The sequence below is a fragment of the Xiphophorus hellerii genome, chromosome 3, assembly GCF_003331165.1.
Source record: "Xiphophorus hellerii strain 12219 chromosome 3, Xiphophorus_hellerii-4.1, whole genome shotgun sequence".
NCBI classification, from domain to species: Eukaryota; Metazoa; Chordata; class Actinopteri; order Cyprinodontiformes; family Poeciliidae; genus Xiphophorus; species Xiphophorus hellerii.
The window spans coordinates 31,282,003-31,308,452 of record NC_045674.1 but is presented as its reverse complement, the minus strand read 5'-3'; the positions used below and the strand labels follow the sequence as shown (position 1 = coordinate 31,308,452).

At 39.9% G+C, this 26,450-nt stretch overlaps 1 protein-coding gene across 1 annotated transcript; it reads right to left on the bottom strand.

The window, feature by feature from the left end:
• Positions 1 to 1,207: 1,207 nt before the first annotated feature.
• On the bottom strand, positions 1,208 to 26,148 carry LOC116717467 (ectonucleotide pyrophosphatase/phosphodiesterase family member 2-like). The gene is made up of 24 exons (XM_032558890.1): positions 25,814 to 26,148; positions 21,037 to 21,192; positions 19,013 to 19,138; positions 18,315 to 18,375; positions 18,115 to 18,212; positions 17,587 to 17,666; positions 17,333 to 17,452; positions 16,348 to 16,403; positions 14,347 to 14,412; positions 13,173 to 13,245; positions 12,989 to 13,097; positions 11,871 to 11,996; positions 11,202 to 11,233; positions 10,958 to 11,085; positions 9,360 to 9,435; positions 9,023 to 9,110; positions 8,229 to 8,395; positions 7,645 to 7,690; positions 5,233 to 5,372; positions 4,932 to 5,067; positions 4,630 to 4,707; positions 4,355 to 4,487; positions 2,526 to 2,679; positions 1,208 to 2,414 (listed from the first exon to the last, which is right to left on the bottom strand). The coding sequence occupies exons 1-24, from the start codon at positions 25,944 to 25,946 to the stop codon at positions 2,244 to 2,246; spliced, it is 2,553 nt and encodes an 850-aa protein (XP_032414781.1). The 5' UTR covers positions 25,947 to 26,148; the 3' UTR covers positions 1,208 to 2,243.
• Positions 26,149 to 26,450: the final 302 nt, after the last annotated feature.

Below are 26,450 nucleotides of genomic sequence, written 5' to 3'. Positions count from 1 at the left end.
TTTTTGCTTAAAAAAATAATGAAAAACAAAATACAATGGTATAAGGAAAACATCAGAAACCTGGCTGTATAAATCTGGTACCATAGAATTGCACAAAAAATCTGTGAGGGACGATGGAGTCCCAGAGCGGAATTCCGTGAAAGAGGTGTACGGAGCCTCGTGCCGGAAGCCCGTTGAAGGCTGTTAACATTGTTTTAAACTGTGTGATTGTGAGCGTGAGTGGGAATAAAAATACCAATAGGTATTTCGTTCCATATAACACACTCGGAGTGTAACTGATAAACCTTTTATGGATGCAAAAGCAAGAACCCCCCACTTGATGACCTCGTGTTTCTGTGTTTGATATGATGTAAAGCACTTGGAAATGCCTTGCTGCTGAAATGTGCTATACAGATTTTATTTTTTGTTGATTGATTGATGCATACCTGGCTTTTTACCAAACCACCTTCTTAGTTACTGTAAATTTAGCAACCAGTTGCTTATGGTAGTAGTCTTATGACTGTTGAATTTTGGTCCCTAAAGTCTCATGACTGTCTGAACTTATGCTTTATATTATGTCTTTATTTTTATGTTACTTGTGGACTTTGTGTGGAAAAGGTTTCTCTACTTGCCACTCTTCAGATGATCTGCCAGAGCTGGTTTTTGCAGCTGCAAGAGATGCAGATAAAGAAGTCAACTTCTCTCAAAGTGACTGAGTGAGAAGCTAATTCTCAGAATTTGTCTCCTAAACACTTTTGCACTTCTTCTCAAAGAGAGTCTTGTAACTTTGTATGACAGGACTCATTTTGTTTTTGTTCTCATTGCGTATAAGATCATTTAATAAACCTGAATAAGTTCTTTTCAACTTAACGGCGCTTGGATAATTTTGTTTTTCCACCACCTACTTGCCCTCTCATCATGGACATGATCATCCAGGTTTGCTTAATGGAAAAAACTCAGTCAAATGAAGCAACCATAGGAAAAGAAGACCTTTCTTGTCTTTGGGCTTGAGCGATGGCTGTGCTGATCTACAGCCCAGTAGATCAACAGGTCGTTAGAGACCCAGACCACACTGTACGGTACCAAAACCCACAACACATTCAAAGTAACCAAAAGCCCCTTCATTCTGAAGTTCAGGTCGGGCTTCAACAAGTCATCTTCACCATGTTTAGATATTTGAATTCACGGGGCGGAAAACGTACAGACAAATAGATTGAACTCACAGATGGTGATTTTGATCAAACTTTTATTATAATCAACAAATTTAATTGTGCACAAATCAAAGTCACAACACACACCCACACACACATTCAAGCCACATTTACAGTCCGATATGTTATATTTGTCTCACACACACACGCAACCTCACAAACACAGATACATCATTACCATTATATAGCATTTAAAAGCAATGACTTTTTTATGAAGGGTGGCATACAGATCAGGTTTATTCAATAATCTCCAGCCAGAGTGATTCCATATTGGCCTGTTGATTATTTTCTAAGCCTGATGAAGTGGTAGAACTGCAACTCATCTCACAGCTTCTAAGGGGACTTCATTGTGCTAAGGTTTGAGTGTGTGTGTCTACTTGGTGACCTGCAGGGGGAGTACACAGACCCCTGGAGACAGGCTCCCCCTGCAGGAACTAAGCAGGTATTGAGAATGGATTATTAACACAAATTCCACATGATTTTCATTAAGCTAATTAGAATATTCATGTACTGTGCAACAACATTTCTGAAAGAAACCAAAATATGTGTGACTGTATAGTAACCTGGAGCTGCTGCAGAGAAGATTCTTTGGACTCCAGCTTTAGCTGATGGGATACAAGGGCAACAAAGTGCAGAGGCAGCAGCCTTTAAACCATCTTTGGATGGTTGACGTGTAACATAACGCCTGCTCAGGAATCACATAAGTGCAAAAATATGATTATTATACCTTTCATTCTGGGATGCTTCGAATGTGATTTGTAGCTTAAAAGAAAAAGTGCAAACAAACTGATTTTTTTAGTGCAGGGTGTTTGTACTAAGGTGCCAAGAGGATGTAAAATTGTATCTCTGCAACTCTAGAAAGTCCTTCAGGGAACCGAAAGGCTACATGATCTTCTGGGTCCTCAAAAGGAAGGTGAGATGAGGGATGATTCAAGACCTTTGCACAGTTTTGGAAGAGTTCAGTGGTGTTCTAGCCGTACGTACTGTAGACAGACAGAGATGGAAGCGTGTGCCACATTCCTCCACCACAACTGCAGAAAAGGTCAGCAGAGGTCAGATCTCTCTCTCATACGTGTGCATGAATGTTTTAAAGGAAAGGATCTCGGCGTAGCTCCGGCTGGTTCTCCGGAACAGGTCTAGGCCTGTGAGCAGCTCCACATCTCTGATCCGGGCCGTGTGCATCTTCATCAGGTCCTCCACCCAGCGGGACTCATCCTCAGAGCTCTGTTGGGTTGGGGTCACACACAGAAAGTCATGTCCGCTGCTCTCAGAAACAGCCCTGTGGACAGGTAGGACCAGAACTTGAAAGGTACATGCGATGTGATTGGTACTTACGTTGCAGGTCTCGTCGTTGTTGGGTCGGTGTGGCAGGATGAAAGTGGCGCTTCTCAGTGCACCGTTGCATAAGTGTGCAGTCTGTGTGGCGTCCAGGCAGCTGGTCATCACCACAAAGTAATGAGTCGGGATGGGGACGACTCCACTCACATGGCTGGAAAAGATTTCACCTTTTAGTCAGGAGTCTGCTGACTCTGACACAGCAATTCTTTCTAAAAATTATGAGAGTCTGACATGAACAGCTTAAGAAGAACAAAGTCCAAATAAAAATGATCTTTTTTCAATGGCTGAAGGTTTTTCTTGGTTTCCCTTCCTTTTGGTTGAACTTACATTCAGTCTCTTTCTTCTTTCTGACTGTGGCAAAATATTGTTATGATGATTAATGTGGACAAGTGGAGGTAAAAGTGAGGCATAAAAGCCTATCTACACAAGAAAAAATGAAAAGTTGATTTCTTAGTTTCTGAGAGAAGCACCACTGAGTGCTAGTTGGTGACACTTCCTCCACCCAACCAAGACAGACGGATGGTTAAGAACTGATGGTTTGCAGAATAGTTTTCTCAGCACCACTCACTTATCAGTTGGAGTAAACTTCTAAAAAGACTTTGTCCACTTTCCTGTTCTACTGCTGCGAACCTGCCTGTTCAGCCCAGCGAATTCCCCCTTTGGTCAGCCACAGTCTCTGATTGAGAGATATGGAAGGTAACCTGTCTTTATACCAACCCACCAATCAATGGTTGACTGCAAACATCCCCATCTGGCCGGCCCCAATGGAACCACAGCTCTCAGGACTCCGCTCCGGCTGGGGGCCCTCAAGGCGAATGCAAAGGCACCCAATCCCGGTTTGGAACCAACCGGGCTGGGGCCTGCAGTTCATCGAGTCTAGTTAGACTCAGAAGGGCTGCATGACCTGACACCTCCGCCGAGGATGACAGAGTCTTGCCGTTTGTGAGCCGACCCAGAGGACCAGTTCTCTGTCCAGCAGGCCACAAAAACTGACACATTTGGATATGTCCAAACATTTTAATATTTGGACATATCCAAATGTTTCCTTTGCAAACATTTTTATATGTCAGTAATTAGTTAAAGGTGGACATGTGTGCATCCTAGGATCCAGTGGAGCTAGATTAGGATTAAAGTTAAGATGTAGGTTTTAACCTTGGGTTTCTGAGAGTCCAGTAAGCCCCAAATAACCATTAGAGATTTGTCCATTGTTGGAATAAAATTCTGAATGTTCATTTATTATTTCAGAAATGTTCCCTATATTTTTAATAGCAGAGGTCAAGTTGTTTATTTTTTCTGTCTATTTACTTAACCTTCATTTAACCAGGAAAACCTAATTGTGATTTTAAAAAATCTCATTTACAAGATTGTCCTGATTTTTTGTTAGTCCTTATATTTGTTTCTTTTGTTCCCTATATTTATAATTAGTAGAGGCTAGTAAATATCAATTTCACCGACTAATGTTGAACTTTCATTTGATGATTAGATTCTCATAATTTTCTCATAATCTGTAGCTCATAGATTATTACATCAGCTTCATAAAAATATAAATCCTAATTTTGAAAAAAATTTACACTTTAGATTTATTTCAACTATAGGATAGTTTGAATATAAAACTGATGTATTGCTTTATATCAACCTAGTTTAAAACCTCGCAGCCAGAAAGCATTAAAGAAACTCATTAGAAACAAAGTTTAGGGAAATAAGAGATGACTGAAGACTTTTGCACAGATATGAACTATTCAGACAATTAACATGAATGAATGAATGAATGAATGAATGAATGAATGAATGAATGAATGAATGAACGAACGAATGAATTCTCCTACTCTCTGATTGTTTCAGCCGAGTCTCTGACTCCATCATAATTGTAGTCAAAGATGGGTCCAACAAGAATGTTCACTCCGTTCCTCTCAGTGGCATATTTCTTCACCAGAGCTTTCTGAAAGTAAGTCCAGATTCCTGAGTGGGAGTGGGAGTTTGGGCAGAGAGAAGGACGTGGCAGACGTGGGAGTGAATGGTGGAAATGATTATTAAAAACATTGTTAAAACTTCTGAACCTAAAATGAGGAATGCATCAGGATTTCATGAAGTGAGAACTTACTCTTAAATGCAGGATACATGGGCACGGTGTTGGTGATGAGGACAGCATCTTCTTTTCTCTTCAGGTTTGAGGAAAGCTCTGTGAACACACACAAGATATTCCAACTGATCCCACTGATGATTTTCTGTCCAAATCACAATTATTCATGACTTTAAATCCTAATAAGACCAAGTGAAGTGAGTGGCTGCAATGTGACTAACTATGGAAATGTCTCTCAGGGGTTATGATTACTTTAGCAGTGTGTGGTGGTGTCCACTGAGGTTGAGTGTGTTTTTGGAAGCCTGCAGTGGATATTCACTTACGCGGCGGGTACAGGAAGGCATATGTGACATGTTTCTCTGCTCTGTAGTCGGAACACGACTGGCTGAAGGGCGGTGGGACTCTGGCGTCCGGTCTCACACAGTTGGACAGAGACTCAGGCAGAGGAGACAGCTCTACCTGGATGGACAAAGAAAATGTTACCCCACTTTTACCACTAGGGGGTGCAAGAAGCAAGAGGTTTGCTTGGATCTCTTTAGTGTTTCACAGAAAGACTTTTGTGTATAGTACATGCAAAGAGTGTGTCTTTGACAGTCCGAAAGGAGGGGTCAGGCTGGGCGGTACCTGTCTGCTGACGGTGTAGGATGTCCAGAGGGGCATGAACAGGGTTGCACTGTAGCTGCTGATGTAGTCGCTGTGTCGTAGGATGGTGTATTTATCATGGAAGAGGACAGCAGGTCGGCCGTACGGCAGGTACCTGGTGTCTGAGGGACGGAGCACACAGAGGAACACGGCACAGAGAGGCACCAATGTAACAAGGTCTATTTATACGGGTTAGACTGCAGCATGGAGGCTGAATCCTGCTGACAGCAGTCTGACTGAGACAAACATCTGGCTCTATGAGCAAACACTTCATTTCACATGTCAGATATAAGTGAGAGTTAATACATAAAAAAAATCCACCCTGAACTTTGTTACATCATGACCATAAATGTTAATGGGTCTTTCTGGAATTTTATTTGTATGGAAGTCCCTTTTTGCCATGGAAGAAAAGAAAAAGTTATACAGTGATATTCTGGATGCATTCACACAAGCTCTGTTCAGTCTGCTTTAGTCTAACTCTGGTTCAGTTGTTTAGAAAGTCTGGTTCGTTTGGGGAGGTGAGAACACATTATCAAACTAAGAAACAAACTCTGGTCCGCCTACAATCCTCGTTCTCGGTTCAGTTGATGGGAACTCTTGTGTTGTTAGAATTCATATGTGAATGCTAAGTTGACCACAGAACACTCCAAAGACAGGAAGTGGACTATAGCGTGGGGCATTCTGGGTAAATACAACCAAAACAAACATGCAAGTCGACCAGCAGAAATGGCTCATGGTCTTTTATCAACCACTGTAATCTGATGCCAATCCATTGTGTTTGCATTTTTTGAAGAAAAAAGATGCACTCAGTTATCCAACAGGTTTGGTTTGTTTCGCTCAGTGCAGTGTGAAAGAGAACCACAGCAGCTAAAAATGGAACAAATGTTGCAACTGTGCTCCCCAATGGAACCAAGTCTACCAGACTGCCAGGTGTGAACATGCCCTCAAAGTCATGATTATGAAATACTACAGAAACAGTGTGACTTTTCTCATAATTACTGCTTTTGTTATTGCAAATGTAACTTTCAACTTTTGAACTTTTATATTTTTCTCATGGCAGCTTGGCTTCCATACATTTGACACACCAACAGAAATAAATGAATTATTATGAAGTGGAGGGAAAATGATACATGATTCTCAAAATGTTTATTTTTTATTTATTTATTTTTTAAACCTTAGATGTTGCTGACAATTATTTTTGGACTGTACAGTTGTAAGACAATACTGGACAAAAATACACAAAAATATTGAAAATATCTTTATTGTAAAAATACCTTTTAAATTCACCACTTATTCTAGCTAACAAAATTTCTACCTGACAATGCAAAATATCTGTATCAGATATTAATTACAGTCTGTAAAAAAAATCGGTCATAATGTCTTTTTAAAATACTGTAATAATGTATTGTTTCCTCTTTGTGTTCTGTTTTCATTTAGTTTTGTTTTGTTGTTGTAAATGTTAAAGAGAAGGAATTTTGTAATCGATCAGACTGGAACTGGAACTGTGACCTTGAGGTAGAATCAAACTTTTGTAATCTCAATGCTTCAAAAGTAAAGAATATTAATTAAAAAAACATAAATGTGCACTCTATAAATCTTGTCTTCATGGAAGAGGGGCAGTTTGATATGTGGTGGACACAACAATCATATTAAAGAAGTGTTTCTGTCAGATTAAACCAAACTGAACGTTTTGGTCTACAACTGACCCTCGCCTATTCATAGATTGACATGAGTGAATTTTTCTGTGAAATGTTGCTAAATTATTTGTGGAACATCCACCCATTCAGTGATTTTTTTTGTAAAGCATATCTAAAATATTTGAAAGTAAGTGCAGCTCAGGCAGCTGAACTAGCCAATCCTGGAGCCCCATTCATTTTTCTGGGTGGTGATTGGCTGTACCTCAAGCAATAAAAACACAGTCCCAAGATGGCTTCCACTGCATGCATTAATGCACATTAAGGAATACTTGGTGTTTGAACTTTTAAAATAAGCATTTTTAAATTCAACTGAGAATCTGTAAAAAAACTTGAACATGTTTGTACAGAGGCTCTCCATCCAATCAAAGAACAGGCAAAACCTCAGACTATAGAGTGTGAAAACTGGTAGAGACAGAAAATAACCTGCAGCCAAGGGAGCTTCACAAAGTATTGTCTAAATTCAGGGGCAGGCCTCCCTTTTAGATTTTTATTTGTTAAAGAAAACCCTGGAACTGTGAATCATTCTCCTTTCCTTTCACTTCACTGCTATATTCTACTTTGTGTTGGTGTGTCATATAAACTATTAAAATGCATCATAGCTGCAGCCTGTTTTTTAGTGTGGTGAAATGTAAAAAAGTTCAAGAAGTGCATTCACTGTTTTGACATATTGTATTTGCAAATCTCATGACAAACTGACCATCAATAACTTGTCTCAATCGCCGGTTTAGCTCCTCCACGTTTTTCTGTAAGAGACAGAGCCAGAGTGACTCCAGGTTATAGCCTCGTACAAGGGTCACTTTCAAACCTCTCTGGCCCCTACTTTTTACACGCAACTGCAAAAAGATTGGAGATTGAAACCATCTCTTGCCAGAGATCTACAGGGAATAAGAAGTCCATCAGAGTTACTGTAAATCCTCAACATGACTAAATGCTAAAAGTTAATTAAAATGTTCTGAAACATTCTTATCTGAAGTGTGTGCACTTAGCTATTCGCTATTTTTGCTTCCAACCAAATTGGTTTGTTTTTCAGTTGAAGTTTATAAAAAGTTAGGAAATTATTTGCCATGTTCTCCTTTTTTCCAGGCCAAAACGCAAGCATCCTAACAGAGTGTGAAGACTTTTCCATTGTATTTGTATTATCAAACAGCCTTCAAATCTCTCATGCTGTTGATGCTTTGTATCAGAAGGTTTTCAGTCTGCTTGCGCTGGTCCTCCACTGTACCTGTGGAATTCAGTAAAGCTAAAACCAGGCATTCCTCTCAGCAGTCTAACAGGGCTGACCTTTTCATCGCAGTTGCAGCCCAAGTCATCTGTTGCCGGAATGTGGCTGGAGGCCGTCGGCCTGGACACCTCCTCTGGCATGGTGGGTCTAAAAGTTGGACTTCTCAGCAGGTGGTTCAGACTGCCATGAGTTCCATTGTTTGGAGCCGGTTTTAGACCCAGGAGATCTGAGGTTGGGATAAATCAGAGATTGATTGATTGATTGATTGATTGATTGATTGATTGATTGATTGATTGATTGATTGATTGATTGATTGATTGATTGATTGATTGATTGATTGATTGATTGATGTTAAAGCGTAAGGTGCCTGTTAATGAATGTACAACAATGTTGTCAGAAATATGCCGGATTTAGCGAAATGCTAGTTTCCAGCTGAAGTCCCATAACACTAACAACATAATAAAAAAACAAATAAAAAAACACAAACAAATAGTTTTTTCTGACTTTATATATAGTTTTAATTTAAGAAGCATGATGATTTCATCTGGACATAATTCTGAGCACTATGACCTCTATATGTCACAGGATTGCACTATAAGACCACCATGTTGTCCAATGTGTTCACACAGGATCTTCCACTCACTGTCAGACAATCTGGGGACTGCCTGTTACTTATAGCCCTAACACATTCCCTGTAATACCTCCTTTAGATGTGACTACTCCTCACTGAACCATTCATGATGGAAGCTCTGTGACTGTTTGTCTGAATGAAGCCTTCCAGTTGCAGGAATAGTTTCAAATCAAACACATGCGCTCAGTTTTGAACTCAAACAAATTCAGAAACGGGCCTTACCACACATGACGTTATACAGCTCAATGTTTTCAAAGGCTGGAACTTTGGTCTTGAATTTAAATGAAGGTCCATAGCCCGAGAAAATAGTCTGAAGTAGAAGGGTGAGACTGGTCATATGATCAAAAAGAATAAAGAAAGAAAATATGCCCTGCTTTTTTAATACTTTGTGCACCAGTAGGTTTTATTTTTATATAATTGTTGCTGTAGAAAATGTTTTCTACTTAATCGAAACTTTAGAATGATTTGTAATACATATGCTAACATTGTTGGCTTGTTAACATTGTTCTGGCATAGCGTCTGTCTGCTGCTCATATAATGGATGTAAGATGTGAAATACCTGCATGCTGTTGATCTTATTGTCATATCCATGGTCGCCTAAGAATCCACAGTGTTTCCTCCCCACTGGGACTTTCCTGAAGTCCGGTTTGGATGAGATCAGTATCACGTTATTGTTACAGTGGCTTTAAATTCCTCACACAATCTGTGACTAAAGTTCTAGTGAAGCATAACTCAGATCATTCAACTCACTCAGTACAAACGCGTAAAGTTTTTCAACTTTGACGGAAAGCGATTTACTCTAAAGAAAGAAATACTTCATTTATTAGTAACTTCCAGTTAAACACCCTAATGCATATCAGCTTAAGCATAGGTTTGCATTTCAAATTAGTAAAGCCACAAGCATGTAAAAAATGTAACTGAGTAACTGAAAGCATTTTATGACGTGAGAACATTTGGAGTTCTGTGTGTATGTGTGCATGCTTGCTGGGGTGTGCGCGTGTGGGGGTGTGCGGGCGTGGGTGTGTGTGTGTGTGTGTGGGGGGGGGTGTGCTGGCGTGTGGGTGTGTTTGTGTGTGTGTGTGGTGGGGGGTGCAAATGGTCTAACACTCTGCTCACAGCCCTGGTGCCAACGATTAGCCCGTCTGTGGAAGGGAGCTACACAGAAACCATAAAGATTTATTTATGGTTGTGCACTTCAGTGGGGGAAACCAACAGACAGAATGTCAACAACCAAGACCAGTAAAGGTAGCTGTGGTGCTGGCTTTACACCGTCTGCTGGGGTGGCTGGGTGCTGTGTGGAAACCGACAGGTCAACATCACCAGACTCAGTTCAGCTCAGCTCCCCTCAGTTCACTTTACATAAGTTCAGTTTATTTTAGTTTACTTAGGGTTAGCGTAGTTTAGTTAACTTAATTCAGTTCGGTTTAGCTTAGCTTAGTTTAGTTTGGTTTAGTTTAGGTAATCTGTCTTAGTTTAGCTTTGATTAGGCTGGCTTAGTTTGGCTTAGCAACGCTAATTTAGCAATAGCTTAGTTTAGCATAGCTTAGTTTAGCATAGCTTAGTTTAGCATAGCTTAGTTTAGTTTAGCATATCTTAGTTTAGTTTAGGATAGCTTAGTGAACTTAATTCGGTTCAGTTTAGCTTTGCATAGCTTAATTTAGTTTAATCTAGTTTAGTTTATCTTAAACTAGATTAAGGTAATCTAGCACTAAGCTATTTTACCTTAGTGCACCATTAACATCTCAGCTTCTCCATTATTTCACATATTTTGGGCTTTCATTACTCCTACTGTTAATATGTGGAAGGCAGTCACAGCAGGGTTTTTATTTATTTAAGCAGCAGGTTGTTTAAGAAAAAAAGGTTGACTAATATTTGATATATATTTTACATAACTGACTTTAATATGGTACAGCAACCACTTAAAGAATTTAAGGTGAGGTGGTGTTTTGTTAAAAAAATAAACCCATTATTTTGGAACCACGATTAATTTTGATTTGATGAATTTAACTTAGGTGACAAAAAGTTTGCACCCTGCAGTACATCATGCAAAACAATCTTCAGGACTACTGTTTTTGTGCATGTAAATTAAGACTTTACTAATAGTAAAGTTAAGACTTAATATCAAGTGCAGCTGCTGCAGTAGTTCTGCCACCGTACCTGGCCACTTGCCACTTCCTCTCCACCAGCAGGTGGATGTCTTCAATACGCCGATTGTTGGCATAGTGCAGTCTCTTAGGCAGGTGCTGCTTCAGGTACGGCTTAAAGTGCTGCTCTGCTTTCTTACACTGTTGAAGAAATCATTTAGATGACGCATTATCACATGTCGAAGAAGAAATCAAATTACATGCATTTCCACTTCCTCATTTCAGACCTTCACATTCTGAACAAATATTTTACTCACTGTTAGATTTGCAACAACAGCCTTGGGGTCATCTGAAAAAAGAAAACATATGACCACACAAGATGTTGGAGTTTCTGAGAAATGGAGATGAGAAGAGTAAGTTTGAAATGTTGGCTTCATCTTTACATCCTTTCATTCTAAACTGCTTGGTTGGTTGCGAATTCCATCATATGTTCTAAAAAGACCTTAAATGGATACTTGTTTTTTTGTAAGGTATTATGTGGAAAAATACTGGCACTTTTCCTTTAAATACAGTTTGAGAAGTTATTTCTTGTGCCTTTATGATTTAGGCTCAGTGACGGCATGATGGGGGTAGGCCGACCCGAAGCCGCTGAGATAAATGGAACGAGACAAATCCGCTGAAAAATGGTACAATGTTTCTGCTGATGCCTGAATGTACAGTCAGAGATCAGGGCAGGACTATTTCCTTTAGTCCTTGCTCAGTCAGTGAGCCTGTTTGTTCCTCGGCTCCTCATTGCATCTGAAGCACATTGCAGGAAGAATTCAGAGAGTTGCTTTTCTTCATCACAGGTTCTTTAAGCATCATCATCATCATCAGCATTTCAGATAAAACAAGATAGGAAAAGATCCCTAATCTATCAGTTACTTACAGCAATTCTTGTTTGGTTTTATTTCTTTAAAGCAGAGAGAACAGAACTTTTCACTCACATTTGAGGTTGCTGGGATATCTGGAGCGTATTCTGCCAAGAGACCCAGGGACGAGGATGATGTCATCAACAGTGGTCAAGTAGTTGCTGAGGAACTCTGTGTGATCACAGTGAGCTTCTTCCATACCTGAAACATCGCAGGAGGAGAAGGCAGGTGTGAAACTGAAGGATACAAACTTTTCAATGAGGGAAAACATCTAATTGGATTCTTGCTTTACATTTCTGGAAAAGTCTGTAGGCTGGAGTTCATCCTACTCAGTCGATTCACTGACAGACTGATTTTCCTATTGGCTGGCCCACTTTATTCTACCAATCATTGTTAACTTCTGGAATTGTTGGATATCATCATCTGCACCAAACTTCTGACTGATGACGATCCGTTCTGGTCTTGAGTTCTTGGACGTGGCTCCAGTTTGTTGTCTTGTGTTTCTCCTACACAAGATTTATTAAGTTTCCACTGATTATTGGATTTATGGAGTTTCCACACCACAGATCCAAATTTTCAACCTTTGAGACACTCTGTTATAACTTCAGCCATGTGACACTGAGCTCCATCATGCTGGAAAATCCACCGATCATGACTAAGTTGTTCCTTGGAAAACATTTTGTTCCCATTCTTTATATTCATGGGCAGAAGTAGGAGGAAGCCTGCTGCTTTCGTGGAGACACAAACCCAATCCATGGCAGTTCATTTCTTCTTCTCTGGAGAAATGATTTTTCACTTCTCCAGAAATTAAAAATCATTTCTGGAGAAATGACCCTCCAATCAGATGGAAGATTGATCAGAAGATTGATCAAAGAGGACAACTTATCAGGAATTTAGTCAATGGCTTTCGATGTCCTACAGATTCATCTCTACAATGTGAATCTCAACTTGGTGCACTTGATGATCCAGAAAGCTGTTACTTTGTCTGTAATATTCCCAGTTCCCTGAAAGCGACCATGATGAACATCGTCAGGTCAGCTGCTGGTCCCTGCTTGGCTATAAATGCCAAGCAGGGACTCAAATAGATGTTTTTCAGTTGATCACATTAGAAGCTCTTCAGCTAAAGTCATAAATAAAAAGATGAACAATCAGAATTTCAGATGAGGGTTTGGACTCAGAGCCAGGGTCTGTACCGTGGTCTCCCACCAGGATGATGTTGACACATCGGTGCAGTTTCATCTGCTTGAGTCCGTCCATCAGCTGGCCCACAATCCGATCAACCGCAATCAGAGTATTGTTGAGCTGGAAGAGGATAAAGGAAGCCGTGAGTGACCAAACCCACTCAGGATCAGAATCTCCTGGAACAAACGTACTCACGTCTGCACTCTTTGGGCCCATTACGTGTGTATAAGCGTCTGGTTCCTCAGAGTGCATGGCATAAACATAGGGCCTGAAACAGAATACAGGTGAAATGGGTGTTAGCTGAACCTGTGGTGTCCAATGCAAAGTTAATACTATTAGCTTAGAAGTGGCTCTAATCCTGAGCAGAAGATCGGCTATGTGTCAGATATGCTAAAGAACTGTTTTCAAATAATGATTTCATTCATCAAGGGGAAAAAAACTTCTCCAAACCAACCGGGCTCTATGTGAAGAAGTTATTGAAAATTAAATTAACTGGTCAATAACAAGTCAGTAACTACAAATATGATTTATCTTTTTGTTTAATTTTACCAAACCCTTAGCCCAGGCCTGATTACGACCAAATCTAAAGAAACAATAAATTACTTATGTAGAACTCATGATATCACCGAATGAAATTCAAGAACAGTTGGGAAACAAAGTCACAAAGAAAAACAACCAAATGAGAGATTTGGAGTGGCCTAGTAAAAGTCTGGACTTCAATTCTACTAGGAGATGTGTATAACCAACACCATTTTCCAACATGGTTCATGTTGGAAAATGCTCCAACATGAAAGATTCTTGTGTTAATGGGCAGAGAATGGAGCAAAGATGAACAGACAAGCAGCAGCCACAAACATACTCTGAATGGATGCTTTTCCTTTCTGTTGATGAAATTATTAAAGTCTCTGAAAGAGATCAGCTGTTTTGTTTTGGATATTCTGTCATAAAATACAGTTTATGTGATCAAAGACAACAGAAGAGAATAAAGCAGATTCTAGGCAACAGGATAACACATTGGACGTCATGACCAAGACACATTTCTAAACTTTATTCCAGAAAGATAAATGACCAAGAACTAGTTCAGAATGTCGTTTTGAACTTGAAATGTGTAAGTGGGGAACTTTGAACATGAACAAATTCAAATTGATCTGACTGAACTGAATTAAAACTAGTTCTTGTTAAGGACGAACTGGAGTAACACTGTGAGGTTTAGAGAGTGATTACTTTTTTACATAGGAATAGGTTGACTGATGATCAGTAACACCTGAGAGAGACTGAAAAGCAAAGACAGGACAAAAATCCAAACTAGGTTTGTTTCAGTGAGAGGAAAGTACAACCAGAGACAACATATGTGTGAATGTGTGATCACCTCTCTCCTTCAGGAAGATGGAGCCACTGCAGCAAAGTCAGGATCCTCCTCTCCAAAGGAATGGCCCTACAAACAGGAACACCTTCTGCTGTTAAAGCCTCCACATTCTGATATTAATACTAAAGCTATGAGGGGGCAACATTTAGGACAAACAAAACATTTTTTAATAATTACATTTTACATCATTTTCAACTTTGCAGGAAAAGAAAAATCCTGATCCAAATAAAAGTTCACACTTTTTCTGATGTTTGTTCAAGAGAAGGGATGAATTCACTCAGCTGATTTTCTCAAACTGAAAAGTATTTTCTAAAATGGGACAATAAACGTGACTATATTTTGTGGTCTACCACACATATATATCTTTTTTTCTCACTTACTGAAGTTAAATCAGACCTAACTTTTCTTGTTAGACTCACCAAAATTATTTTTAAGTGTTAAATGGCAGTAAAACAAAAGAATATGTCAGAAGAAATGTATTTATTAATGTCTTCAAAATCAAAAGTTTTGCAAAGTGAAGAAACATCACGTTACAGAAAAAGTGCTATCATCAGTGACCATTCTAACTAGTCTAAGCATTTATGACAGAATGCATGAATGCTCTCAGTCATGCACTCAGCTAGCTACCCACGCTAGCTACCACATTGTGGGTAGCTAGCTGTAGCGCAGCAGAAAGCTAGTATGAGGATGTATGCAGCACACACAGGAAAAAACAGTGTTAAAGGGTTAAGAGAGGAGCCATGTTGTGATGACTTCCTGAAAGTGGAGTTTCAGAAAGAGCAGGAATTTTTAAACTCCTGCTCTTTCTAATTTTACACCAATTTAGACAAATTTCTTTTAAATCATATTTGATATCATTAGCATTTTTAAGCAAATGAAGGTAACATAGTTACTTGACTGTGCTATAAAATGCCACTATGCCACAAAAGGCTTGAACGATCCTAACTTGGAGCGTTCCGGCTTTCAGGCCAAAGCTGCCTCTGTGAAGTGATGAGGACCACGGCCAAGTTCCTGGCTCTCATACAGTCTCCAGCTGTCAACCATCAGTCCTCAACGTTTTGCTTTTTGTAGCCGCCAACAAGGCATTAGTCTGGCAGTGTATTTGAAAAGATAAATATCTGCTTGGGTTTTTGGATATTTGAACATTATTCCTGATAGAATTGTTGGACTTCTTATAAACTGATTGGCTTCCTGTTATGGACCGGGTTTTTAATTACAGTCCAAAAACATTTTAGGTTTGAGGTCAGGGCCAATCCAGAAGGTTCTGCTTTTTTATGAGTGTTTTGGATCACTGCACTGTTGGAGCACTGTGACAAATTAGGAATTATGTGGTGAGAAATCTACAGTCTGTCATTTCATCATTTTAATGTAAAATCTGTTGAAGGATGTAAAAATTAGAGCTGCACAATTTTAGAAAATAGTGCCAAGATGATAACAATTGTGATATGTGCTTATTTTCTTCCTCATCTGGTCATCCATCACTCTATGACTTTTAGCATTGTGGGTAATATCATTAGTGTTCAATGTGAACATCTGCAGCCATAAGTCTCTGTCCAACAAGCTAAGATCACATTCAGGTGTAAAATGCAAGTTCAACATGCAAGTGAATATATTAGCCAACAATTATTGCACTCCTAACAGTGCTTGGCAATCTGAATATTGCACAAACTAATATTGCAATAACTAAATATCTGCAATATATTGTTCAGCCCTGGTGAAAATCATCAAGTAAAACCTGATTGACAGAATGTGGTGAAGATTTTCTTATTTAGACAAATAACAGATTCGCTAAGAGATGAAAGTGGATGTGCAGTGTTTTCATTAACCACTAGCGGCTAGATATGAAACAAAACCATCGACAGCCTGTGAACAACATTTTAGATATTAATATAATCTGAAATTTCTGCTGGAACTGTAAGCTTTGAAAATACATACAAGATTGTTTTTACATGGAGAATGTCTCCATGTAAAACTCAGTGGTGACGTGTTTATGTGTGAACTTACACAGGCCAGAAGAAGTTGGCAGCTTTCAGTCCCTGTTTGAGGGCAGTGATCCAGATCTGAACGAAGAAACTCTCGGTTAATTATTATGATGTTTCAATTTATATAAAAGTGTTTTGTTGAAGCTAATAACTGTTTTATTAGAATAATTTATTCTTTCAGATCTATATTTCTCCCAAATTTGTGTTCGTTATTTTTTCTTAAAGAGCGTTTTTTTCAAGTCGTTACAGACACATTTATTGGCTCCCCCGATAAATGTGTGCAAAAAGCTGAAAATTAGAAACAGAATTACAATACCAAACTGAAAAACTGAGAAACATCAAAGCTTTAAGTTGATGACATTTATTGAGTGGAGAAAACAAACAAATCTCATATAACAAAGTAACAAAAGCATTTCTTTTGTTTGTTTGTTTAATCTCATCAGCAACTTCTAATTACTAATCCACAACTTTCTGTTTCCCTGGGGAGTAAATATGATGTAACACGGAGCAGAGGCCTATTTGTTTTGGCTACTGATGGGGAACCATAAATCCAGTGCACAGGATGACCACTGTGTTATGGTCTGGCTCTAGTACCATAACAAATGAAAGGGAAGCAACGTGTGGGATAACTTAAAATAGGATTTATTTAACAAAAGTCATAACTGGTTGGAGAGGAAAGGGAAAAAAGAGGAGAGGTTGACAGACAAAGAGAAAAGGGCTGTCCTGGTGAGAAAAAGGTGGTGCATTTTAAGCTGATCTGATGTCATTCATGGAGACACTGGCCAGCTGCCTCCACTTCCAATCAGCACCAATCAGAAGATCTGGAGCAGGGATGCTAAACCCCAAAGGAATAGCCTTGGGCCGTAACAACTGCTACAGAACAGTAGCAATGTGTTACCATAACAACCATTAAGTGCCATCTGCTATCTTTACACATCTTTACAAATGTGATGATGTGTTGTTGTTAGAGGCCCAGACAAAAATGCTGGGCCTCTGCAGGGACTTACTGGTTGTCCTCCCCACCAGCGGTGGTTCAGCTTTTCTTTGGTCATCAGGTTGAATGTTGCATTAAATATTGAGTCATACATGGTGTTTTCAACGATGCCATGAGACTCTGGATAGAGACCCTTAAATGAAACAATTGGTCATATATGAGTCATACCAGCTGTTTTATTTACTTATTTAAAAACCAGCTAAGTATTAATATAGGTATGATGTGCAGATATTAATATTTGTACGGATAAACTGAAATCATACTCACTGTTGACATTGTATAGAGGTTAGGGAAGGTTTTGGAAGGATAAACAGGCCTCATGTAAGGAGCTTGGGTTCCACATGTTCCTAAATAATACAATTTTTTTAATTTTCTGATTTAATAAACAGTCAGCCATGGATTTAACACAATGTACACAACACAAAATTCTGTTTAAAGGTAACTGTTTTTATGCATTATACAATAATTATTAGTAGGAATTGGTTGCCCACCAACCAATTAAAATACAAAAAAAATGAATAAATACATAAATAAAATGCAGAGAACTGACAGATTTTTTTTTTTTTTTGTAGAAAGCAGGTAATCTAGTCTCCCAGTAAATTTCCCAGCATCAATCAAGGGAAGAGTCTTGCACTGCACAATCATAACAAAGATCAGCTGATTCAGCTAAGAGGGATTTGGTTGTGCTGACAATATCATCTCTACTTCATAATATAGAAGGAAATCATTGTTTCTGTGTTGTATGCTTCATTTTGAAGATGTTAATTGAAGCTAATAAAAAAGATGCTAACTCACGGAGTTTTAAGATGTTGGGTATGATGGAGTTCCCCCTCTTCACGTAAGACGCTCTGAACCCATCGAGAGACAGTACGATGAGAGGTGGACGAGCAAACCTGCACATGGACCAACATGGAATGTGAAGGGCAAAACTTCGTCAGGCTATTGTAATCTCATTCCTCTCTTCAGCACTGCGAAGGTTTCAAGAATTAACATACCCAGCAGGACACTCTGGCCTCTTGATTGCCTCACATTTACCCTGCAACCAGGAAGTGTCTCCTGAAGGGATCCAAAAGGGAGGTGAAACCAGGCAGCAGCCACATTCCAGAAAGCCGAAACATTCCTCAACTTTAATAAGATAAGCAACTATTGCAGGGAACAGGTGTTTGTCCCATCAAACACTTTTTAAACTCTTTTTCCCAAATAAATATTTCTTATTAGAAAGAAATAACCTGAGTAAGTACAAAATCAAATTCAAAGCCACTTCATTTGATTTGTTGTTCTTCATGATTTCAGTGAATGACACCAATATTAATATCTGAGGTTTTGGGATTCCAGAGAACCACAAGGAGTCATATCTGATATAGATAACATACTGTATTTATAACAACTGAACTTAACATATCTATTGATTGTGCTATAAAATAGCTCTGTGTGTTTGGAAAACACATAATATTGCCCCTTTAAAAATATCTAACATCAGCCGATACCGATGTTGATATTGATGTTGACGCTGATGCCGATATATCGCACATCCTGATCACAGACTTGACAGCAGCTGCTGCCAAGAGAGGCTTAGGGGGTAATTACTTTTTCAGAAAGGCTCAGGTTGTTTGGTGCAGTTTTCTCTGACAAAGTCTAATCATCATCTAAAAACATGTTTTGTTGTTTTTTAGGTAAGGTGGACGCTCCAAACCTCTGCACAGCTTCCTGTAGTTGGTGCAGCAGTCTCCCCTGGCGAGGCAGTCATCAGAGCAGTGGCAGGCGTGCTGTTCACTCCGGGTCTCGCCGCATCGATCCTTGCTGCATTCATAACCTCCCTCTGTACACAAGGAGGAACAGGAAGCAAGAAGGGAAAACTGCTGACTCAACGATCCTTATGGAGTTCTAACTAATCTTAGAGATTATCGTGAAAAGCACGACATCACGGTGACAGTGGGTGGCGGCGGTGAGGCTGGGCAGTGGGCAGGCAGCCGGGGGTCTAAGGTGACTTTTGTGGCTTAAACAGTTTTCCTTTTGAACAGAGCTTTTATTTGGGATGTGACACTGTCAGGGAAAATTGCATCATGGCTTTAAGGCACATTCAGGATTAAAGTGGCCAATCAGCAGGGAGCCAAAGACCACCAGGCTGAAGGAGGGAGCATAAATCAGACCACCAGTGCTGGAAGTAGCAGGGGGGAAATGTTGACACTGCAGAGGGAGAGAGAGAAAAAACAGCAAACCTGTTTCAGCATCATTAAGTGCAGCTCGCTCTTCCAGCTCATGCAGCTGAGCCATCAGCTTGATAGTTTTCTGTTATTTCTGTAATGAATAATTCTTTCATGTTAAAAACTATTTAGAGATTACATCTATGCTGAACAAACCTTCCTCTTTCAAACCCTGTTTCATTTGTTGCTGACTTTATGCACTGCTTCATGAAAATCATGGTCTTTCAATAATGGAAATGTTTCGATCAGAAATGCTGTAAGTCCTGCTTCAAACGGACGACTGACGAAACAAAAGGGCCTCCGGTTTTTATGCACGTAAATAAAATGGTGCGGTATTGGAAGATCAAGATGAAAAGCAGCTACATGCTTTAATAAAGGCTGACATGAAAACTAAAATGGATTTTAATGATCGCTCTGCTGAGGGGAGGCTGCATGGTGCAAGTATCAGTACTTTCTGTACAGTTTGCATATTTTCTCTGATCATATGTGGGTTTTCTGTCGGTGCTCTGGTTCCTCCCACAGTATAAAGACATGAATGCTGATAAACTACGCTCTTTAATTGCCCTTTTGTCAGTTTCAATGTTTTTTCAGTGTCTCCATGTTTCCCTGGCAACCTTTCCCAGGTGAGCCTCACCTCTTACCTCATGACCTGGAGGCAGGAACCAGATTACCTGACCTGGCAGGGATAAGCAGACATAAACTGTGGCTGAATCATTTCAGCTGTGGTTTCAGAATCATCTCCCATTTGTTGCAACCATCTCATATGGTAGAAGCCAGACCTAGCTGGGTGTTGCTCAGAAGTAATTGGCAGCAGACCACCTTTGTTGATTGACCGGTGGATTTACATCACTGACAACGTCTGAACTAACGTTTTCAATCTGCAATAAGAACCATAGCTGTTGGTGAGACAGTGAACTGCAAATAGATAATTCCATGGTCAAACTTTAAGGTTCAAACCTTTTTAGACAGCCTTCAGCATCAACTGGACTGGGCAACTCGCAAGACCAGAATATACAGAGAGATTTCAGAGAAACTGGCCACTCAACGCAACACACACACAAATGACATCATCAAAGCATCAATTGTAGCTCCTGTACGCTCATGGTACGTATTTCCACATCCCCCCTCGTTCCTGTCCATGTTCACCCCCACATGGTGAGGAACACATTACCAATGGAGACACACCCAATGTGGCTATAATTAAACCAGACATTAACTGGTGAGACTTCACAATGAAAAGATGCTTTATGTAGCTAATACTTCTGTTAACTCTACTTTTTTACAAAGTACTCTAGCATCCAGGATAACTTCCTATTGGAAAACAACTCCTCTTTCCGTGTAAACTAGAAACTTTAAATACCAGGTGATGAGGACAGACTGTGATCTGACCTGGATCACTGAGGAGCTGCTGCGGCTCTGCAAGTCCCAGCAGAGAGATGAGAGGAACAATGCAGGAGTGATACGGTCTTGAGGTGTCACAGGTTAGCATGAAGGCATGTTTGTGTTTCCGTACCTGTCCGGAGGCAGAGCTGGTTGAAGTCAGAGCAGCAGCTGCGGTAGGCCTTACACAGGTTGTCACAGCGACAGTTTGGGGCCTCGGCCTCCACAAGCTCATAGCATCTGTTCCTGCAGGAGCCGGAGGTCGGCACGTAGACCGGCAAGGAGCGAGCTGCCGACAGGAGAAACAGAGCTTCAGGAAGAATATCTAAACCTCAGGTCGTCTTCGTCATCCACGGCTTACACGGATATAATCGAGATGAAATAAGGTGCATCTGGTAGAACATCAAGCCCTGTCACATTTGTGAAGTGTCATTTTTTTATGCTCCTGTTTCATACAGTGTTTGATTGTTGGAATAAAAGCTGTAAACTTTTACAGTGTTCTACTGCATCAAGGATTGGTTGGCATTATTTGCTCTGATGACACTGTTCCATCCTTTATCCATACTTACTGATCAGATCAGGGTTGTTCAATTCTCCAACCTTCAGTGTGACCCCTTGACCTCTCCAAGTAGTCAAATACTTATGTCAACAGGTTCAGCTGCAGAGGTGTACAGTGCTGTTATTGGCTGCTGATATAATGACAGAAGCCACACTGATGCACAGTTTATTACATGAAGAACCAATGATGAGGTTTAAGGTCAGGTCTGTGGAGAAAGCTCCAGTTTTCAGGAGTTTTCTAGTTCTAGTGCTGAAGTTTGGATGCTTTATCAGTTGACGTTTTGCTGAAAACTCAAGCAACTCTTTTACAGTTTTTCCGTGTTTTATTATATCACAGTCTTATTCCAAATTGTGCTAAATGAATCTCTTTCCTCAAAAGCTTGCAGAGAAAAATACTGTAAACTGATGTGAATAAGCTCATTGAGGTAAGATGCTACGCTAAAGCTACAACTTAGCTTCTCGTCTATCCTTTAAAGTCTTTACATTGAGGCCTGGTGTGTTGCTTTTAGAACTTTCTGTTCTTTTCAGGTGATTTATGGAGGTCGCCCTGTGTGTGCCTATTAACACTGAACTCTACTTAATAATTATTAATGATTTAACAATTGTGCAGTTCCACTTTACCAAAGGGCCAGATTGCTTTGGATTGCTCTAATAAATTAAATCTTCATTTGAAAGCTATATTTGAAATTTGCTCAGGTTATCTGGTCTTGATGATCTTAAACATGAAATCTGAAAGCAGGTAAATACTTTTTCACACCGTTGTGTTTGCTAGGTTGTGTATTTTATTATTTCCTGATAGTAAGTTGTGACAATGATTATGTTAGATGTACAATAAACACATGGTGAGGTGAAAACTGATAAAAGAAACAGAATTTAGAGTAGAGGTGGGCAGTGTGTTTGGTTGGGGGATCGTGGAAATAAAATCTGTCTTGGTTTGAGAGTGGACAGACTTGGAGGAATAAGGGGTGGAGAATGAACTCCAATGCTCTCCTTATGGTGACTGTAGCCGATCAGCATCATACACTCTGTCTCTGTGAGGAAACATGAGTCGACCAATCACAGCCTCTCCCGGCTCACAGAGATCTGTTGTAAACTCCCCGCCGTGCTTCACTCCCTCGCTTCGTTTGCACTGGCACACACGTCTCGTCCTGAAGTCAGCCAACTGTGTGTGAGAAATTTGTCCGTCTAACCGCATGTTGCTTGCATTTTCAGGACCCATCTAATGAAAACTGCCAGGGTTGTCGTGGTAACTGATGTTTGTGTGTCTCAAGTGAAAATATATCACTTTCTGAGAATGAGAACTGTTCACGCTCTCATTATAACCAGGAAGATAGAACACATCACCCCAGTTCTAAAGTCCTTCTATTGAGAGAATAGAGAAGATTATAAACCACAGAACGGCTTTACATCACAACACATTAAAGGTCTGATGATGATCAACCTTCCTCTGCATCTCCAGAACCAGAACCAGAACCAGAGTTCAGTTTTTATGCTTCTGTTTCAGCTCAGTAACTTAGTGCTGAAACACTAAGTTACTTTTTAAATCAAGGCTAAAAGCCCACCTGATTAAAGCTGCTATTCATTAATAATAACTGTATTGACTGATATATTTGGTGTATACTTCCTTGATGATTGTGATGAAGGCATTAGACAAAATGTAATGTTTATTACTTCCTTCATAATTGGTTACAGTTTTATGTAGAGCACTTTGAATGGCCTTGTTTCTGAAATGTGCTCTACAAAACTTGACTTAACTTCCTTAAACATAATATTTTAAAAAAATAAATATTTTTATATATATTTATTTATATTTATATACATATATATATAAGAGGAACATATATTACGTTGATCCAACATTCAAACTAAAAAAAGCTTGTTTCAGAAAGCAGCAGCTGTGACGTTTTAAGATTACAGTCAGCTCCAACTTTACTTACACGAATTAATCAAATTAATCATTAAGCAGCAGTGTGTAGATAATGTTACAGAATGTCCTTCAACCTCATCTTAACACAAAATAATACAAAGAAAACTTAAGTTCTCTGTCTGAAACATGTTCATGTTGCGTTTGATTCCAGTTGAAAGAAGCTGCAGAAATCTGAAGGGATCTTGTTGTTTTTGCTTCATGTGTGTTTTCTGCTGCACAGCTCTTCACATGTTCAATAGCTGCTAGAACATCATTTCCCAGCAGGCTGAGCACCACCTGCTCAGCCTCTGTGCTATTCTCAGTTCATGCTTTCAAACCACAAACTTGATTTCTATCACTTCTGACATGATCAAGCCAAAGGAATAATCCTCCACCTCAGGTTTCATGGACATTTTTCCTTCACACACGAAGGATTACCGACTGAGATTTTTGTGTTTTTATAGCTACATAGAAAACCATGTTAGTTTTAGCCTATTGCCACCAAACTTAGACACAGCAGGGAGCCTCTCTGCCTGGCTAGTGCCAGCTTTTCATTGCACGTCTTCAGTCCAAGCTGAAACCAGCAGAAATATAATTAGACGTTATTTTTAATGTATTTATTCATTTTTCAGAAGAATAGTATGTCAACACAATGTCCTGGTATGGTATTAGCACGCTTCTAATTTTGAGGGACTTGAAAACCTACATAAAACATACAAACTAATAACTCTTGCATCTTAGAGCTCATAAATACAGAAATGTATTTATTTATTTATTTTCAGACATGTATTTAAATGCTTTCAGCAGCCAGTCAAGCTAATCTAAAGCACACATTTTTCTAACCTTTCAGTGGTCCGCTGGTATTTATAGGACGTAATAGTGCCCCCTGCTGTAAATAGATGGCACCATACGTGCAATGAAAACGTCATCAGTGTTGATCATCACTCAAGGAAACTATATTGACGCATCATAAGCAACAGATCTTAAAGGGCAATCCTGATTTTTTGCTAAAATTCGATTTTTTTTTTCTTACATGGTCATTCATGTAAGTCGTACGTATAAATAATAATGATAATAATAATTTTGGGGGGAGCAGTGTAGGTCCCTTAGGTTTTGGCCCTCGGTGGCCCCAGAGTCAATGTTGTGTCTCCGTTTCTTGTTCACCTGCACCTCCACATTGAGACTGAGGGTCCCTACGGCAACCCTTTAACATCTTGAACTTCAGACAGCCTCTACCTTCACTTCTCACCATGTACACACACACTCCTATGCACACACACCTACAACCACATTATTACGTCCACTGTCTGTATCAGCTTATCCTCAAGGCGACACCTTGCTGCCTGTCGTTACTGTAATTCTTTATAGCCCGTTATGCAGCAGTGATATTTTTGTTTTCATCTTTAATGGAGCAAATCTGGACTGACACTGCTGAGCAACCAGACCCACCATGCTGTTCTTCTGGGTTCTTCAGTATTGTCATTTAAGACTATTAGTTTTAATTCAGTTTCTGAGAATGAACAATGTGCTAAAGGTCATAAAGCATCTCAGTTAGAGACTGGACTTTGACTAGGTCTTCAGAAACTTTCTTTTATTTGTGTTTTGATGAATTCAGAGGTGGACTTGATGTTGTACTTTGGATAACTGTTCTGCACCACAACCCTACTGTGCATAAGTTTAAAGTCATGAATGGAGAAATATCCAAATTTATGTTTTCATTCATCGGGAACCAGAAAGTAATTCTGTTTCACTATCTACCTCCATGTTTTACTCTTCCTTTAATAAAATCACCATTCAAAAATTGCATTTGTTCTCTCTGGTTATGTTTGTCTGGTACTAACGTCTCCATATGATTTGAACTGGGCCCAAGACTTAGAATATGTGCTTTGCATTGTACTTTATATCAAAGTCATAGGCAAATTGTTTAAAAATCTTGGGATTTTGATGAATATAAACAATATTCAAGAATTGAAAATTAGGAAGTTATCTGCATTTTGGGGGGAACAACTTGAAGCTATTGCTATTATGTATTAATACATCAATACTACTACTTGCTAATGTATTATAGAATTAGTATGATATAGTAATAATAGTATATATAATTTGTCCGTTGTAGAAAGGTCATAAAACCTGGCTACAGCCCAGGAGCCCACATCCTTGTAAATGCGACTCTTGATCTGAAACATTAAAATCTTTAAGGGGGGGAATACTTTTCACAGTTGTATATGAAAATATACAGAAGATCAGTTCAATTAGGGCTTTCTAAGAGCTGAGGCTGTTTTATTAACAGCTATGATTAAAAACTGTCCCTGTGTTGTCATCTCATGCTGATGTCCTCCTTTCCTTCATCATAATGATGGGGCCCACAGCCACATGTAGGAGAATCCGTTCTATACACACACACACACACACACGGAGCTCAAGGCCAAAGTCACAGTGTACTCACTCTCCATCCTGGCTGCGGTCCCGTCCTCTCCTGAGTGCTTGGGCCGGCCGGAGACAAAGCCCCAACACAGGTCCGAGCTGCACAGCACCGACAGCATCCACACACACTGAGGGAACAGCAACCAGCCTGGCATTACAACACACTCTCACACTTCAGCTGTTTAACTTCTAACTGCAAGGCAAAATGCAAGCTGACTGCTCCCGCTGCAGGAGGCTGCTCCTGCACCCCTTCAGACCCCACACACACCCCGGGCAGTAGGGACCACCCACATGCAAGAAGCTTGCAACTGACACACACACATCCAGATTGGTTCTGCAGCTGGAAATGAGAAAGCAGAGTAAATATGCCAAACCCAGGCAGAGCGAAGCAGCAGCATGTCTTACCGTACCAGTTTCTGCAGCAACATGCTTCCCCCTGACAGCAGCCCTGAGCTGAGGGTCCAAGACACTTCAGGAGCCAAGGACCACTGAGGAGGAGGGCACTTAAATAGAACCGGAGGGAGGGGCCGGAGGAGCGGACCGGAATCCTATTGGTTTGGGTGTGAAGGAGGGGCTCCTGGCTGAGCTGGAGGTTATGGGGGGAATGGGGTACCAATGGGCCCCATCCTTGATTATACGCTTCTATGTAAAATGGTTCA

What these genes read in the sequence shown, in the direction of transcription:
- LOC116717467 (XM_032558890.1), bottom strand. Translation starts at nt 25,946, where the DNA reads ATGCCAGGCTGGTTGCTGTTCCCTCAGTGTGTGTGGATGCTGTCGGTG. An exon ending in ACCTCTATACAATGTCAACA is followed by an intron (nt 17,453 to 17,586) that starts GTGAGTATGATT and finishes GTTTCATTTAAG; the next exon opens with GGTCTCTATCCAGAGTCTCA. An exon ending in TGGGCCCAAAGAGTGCAGAC is followed by an intron (nt 13,098 to 13,172) that starts GTGAGTACGTTT and finishes ATCCTCTTCCAG; the next exon opens with CTCAACAATACTCTGATTGC.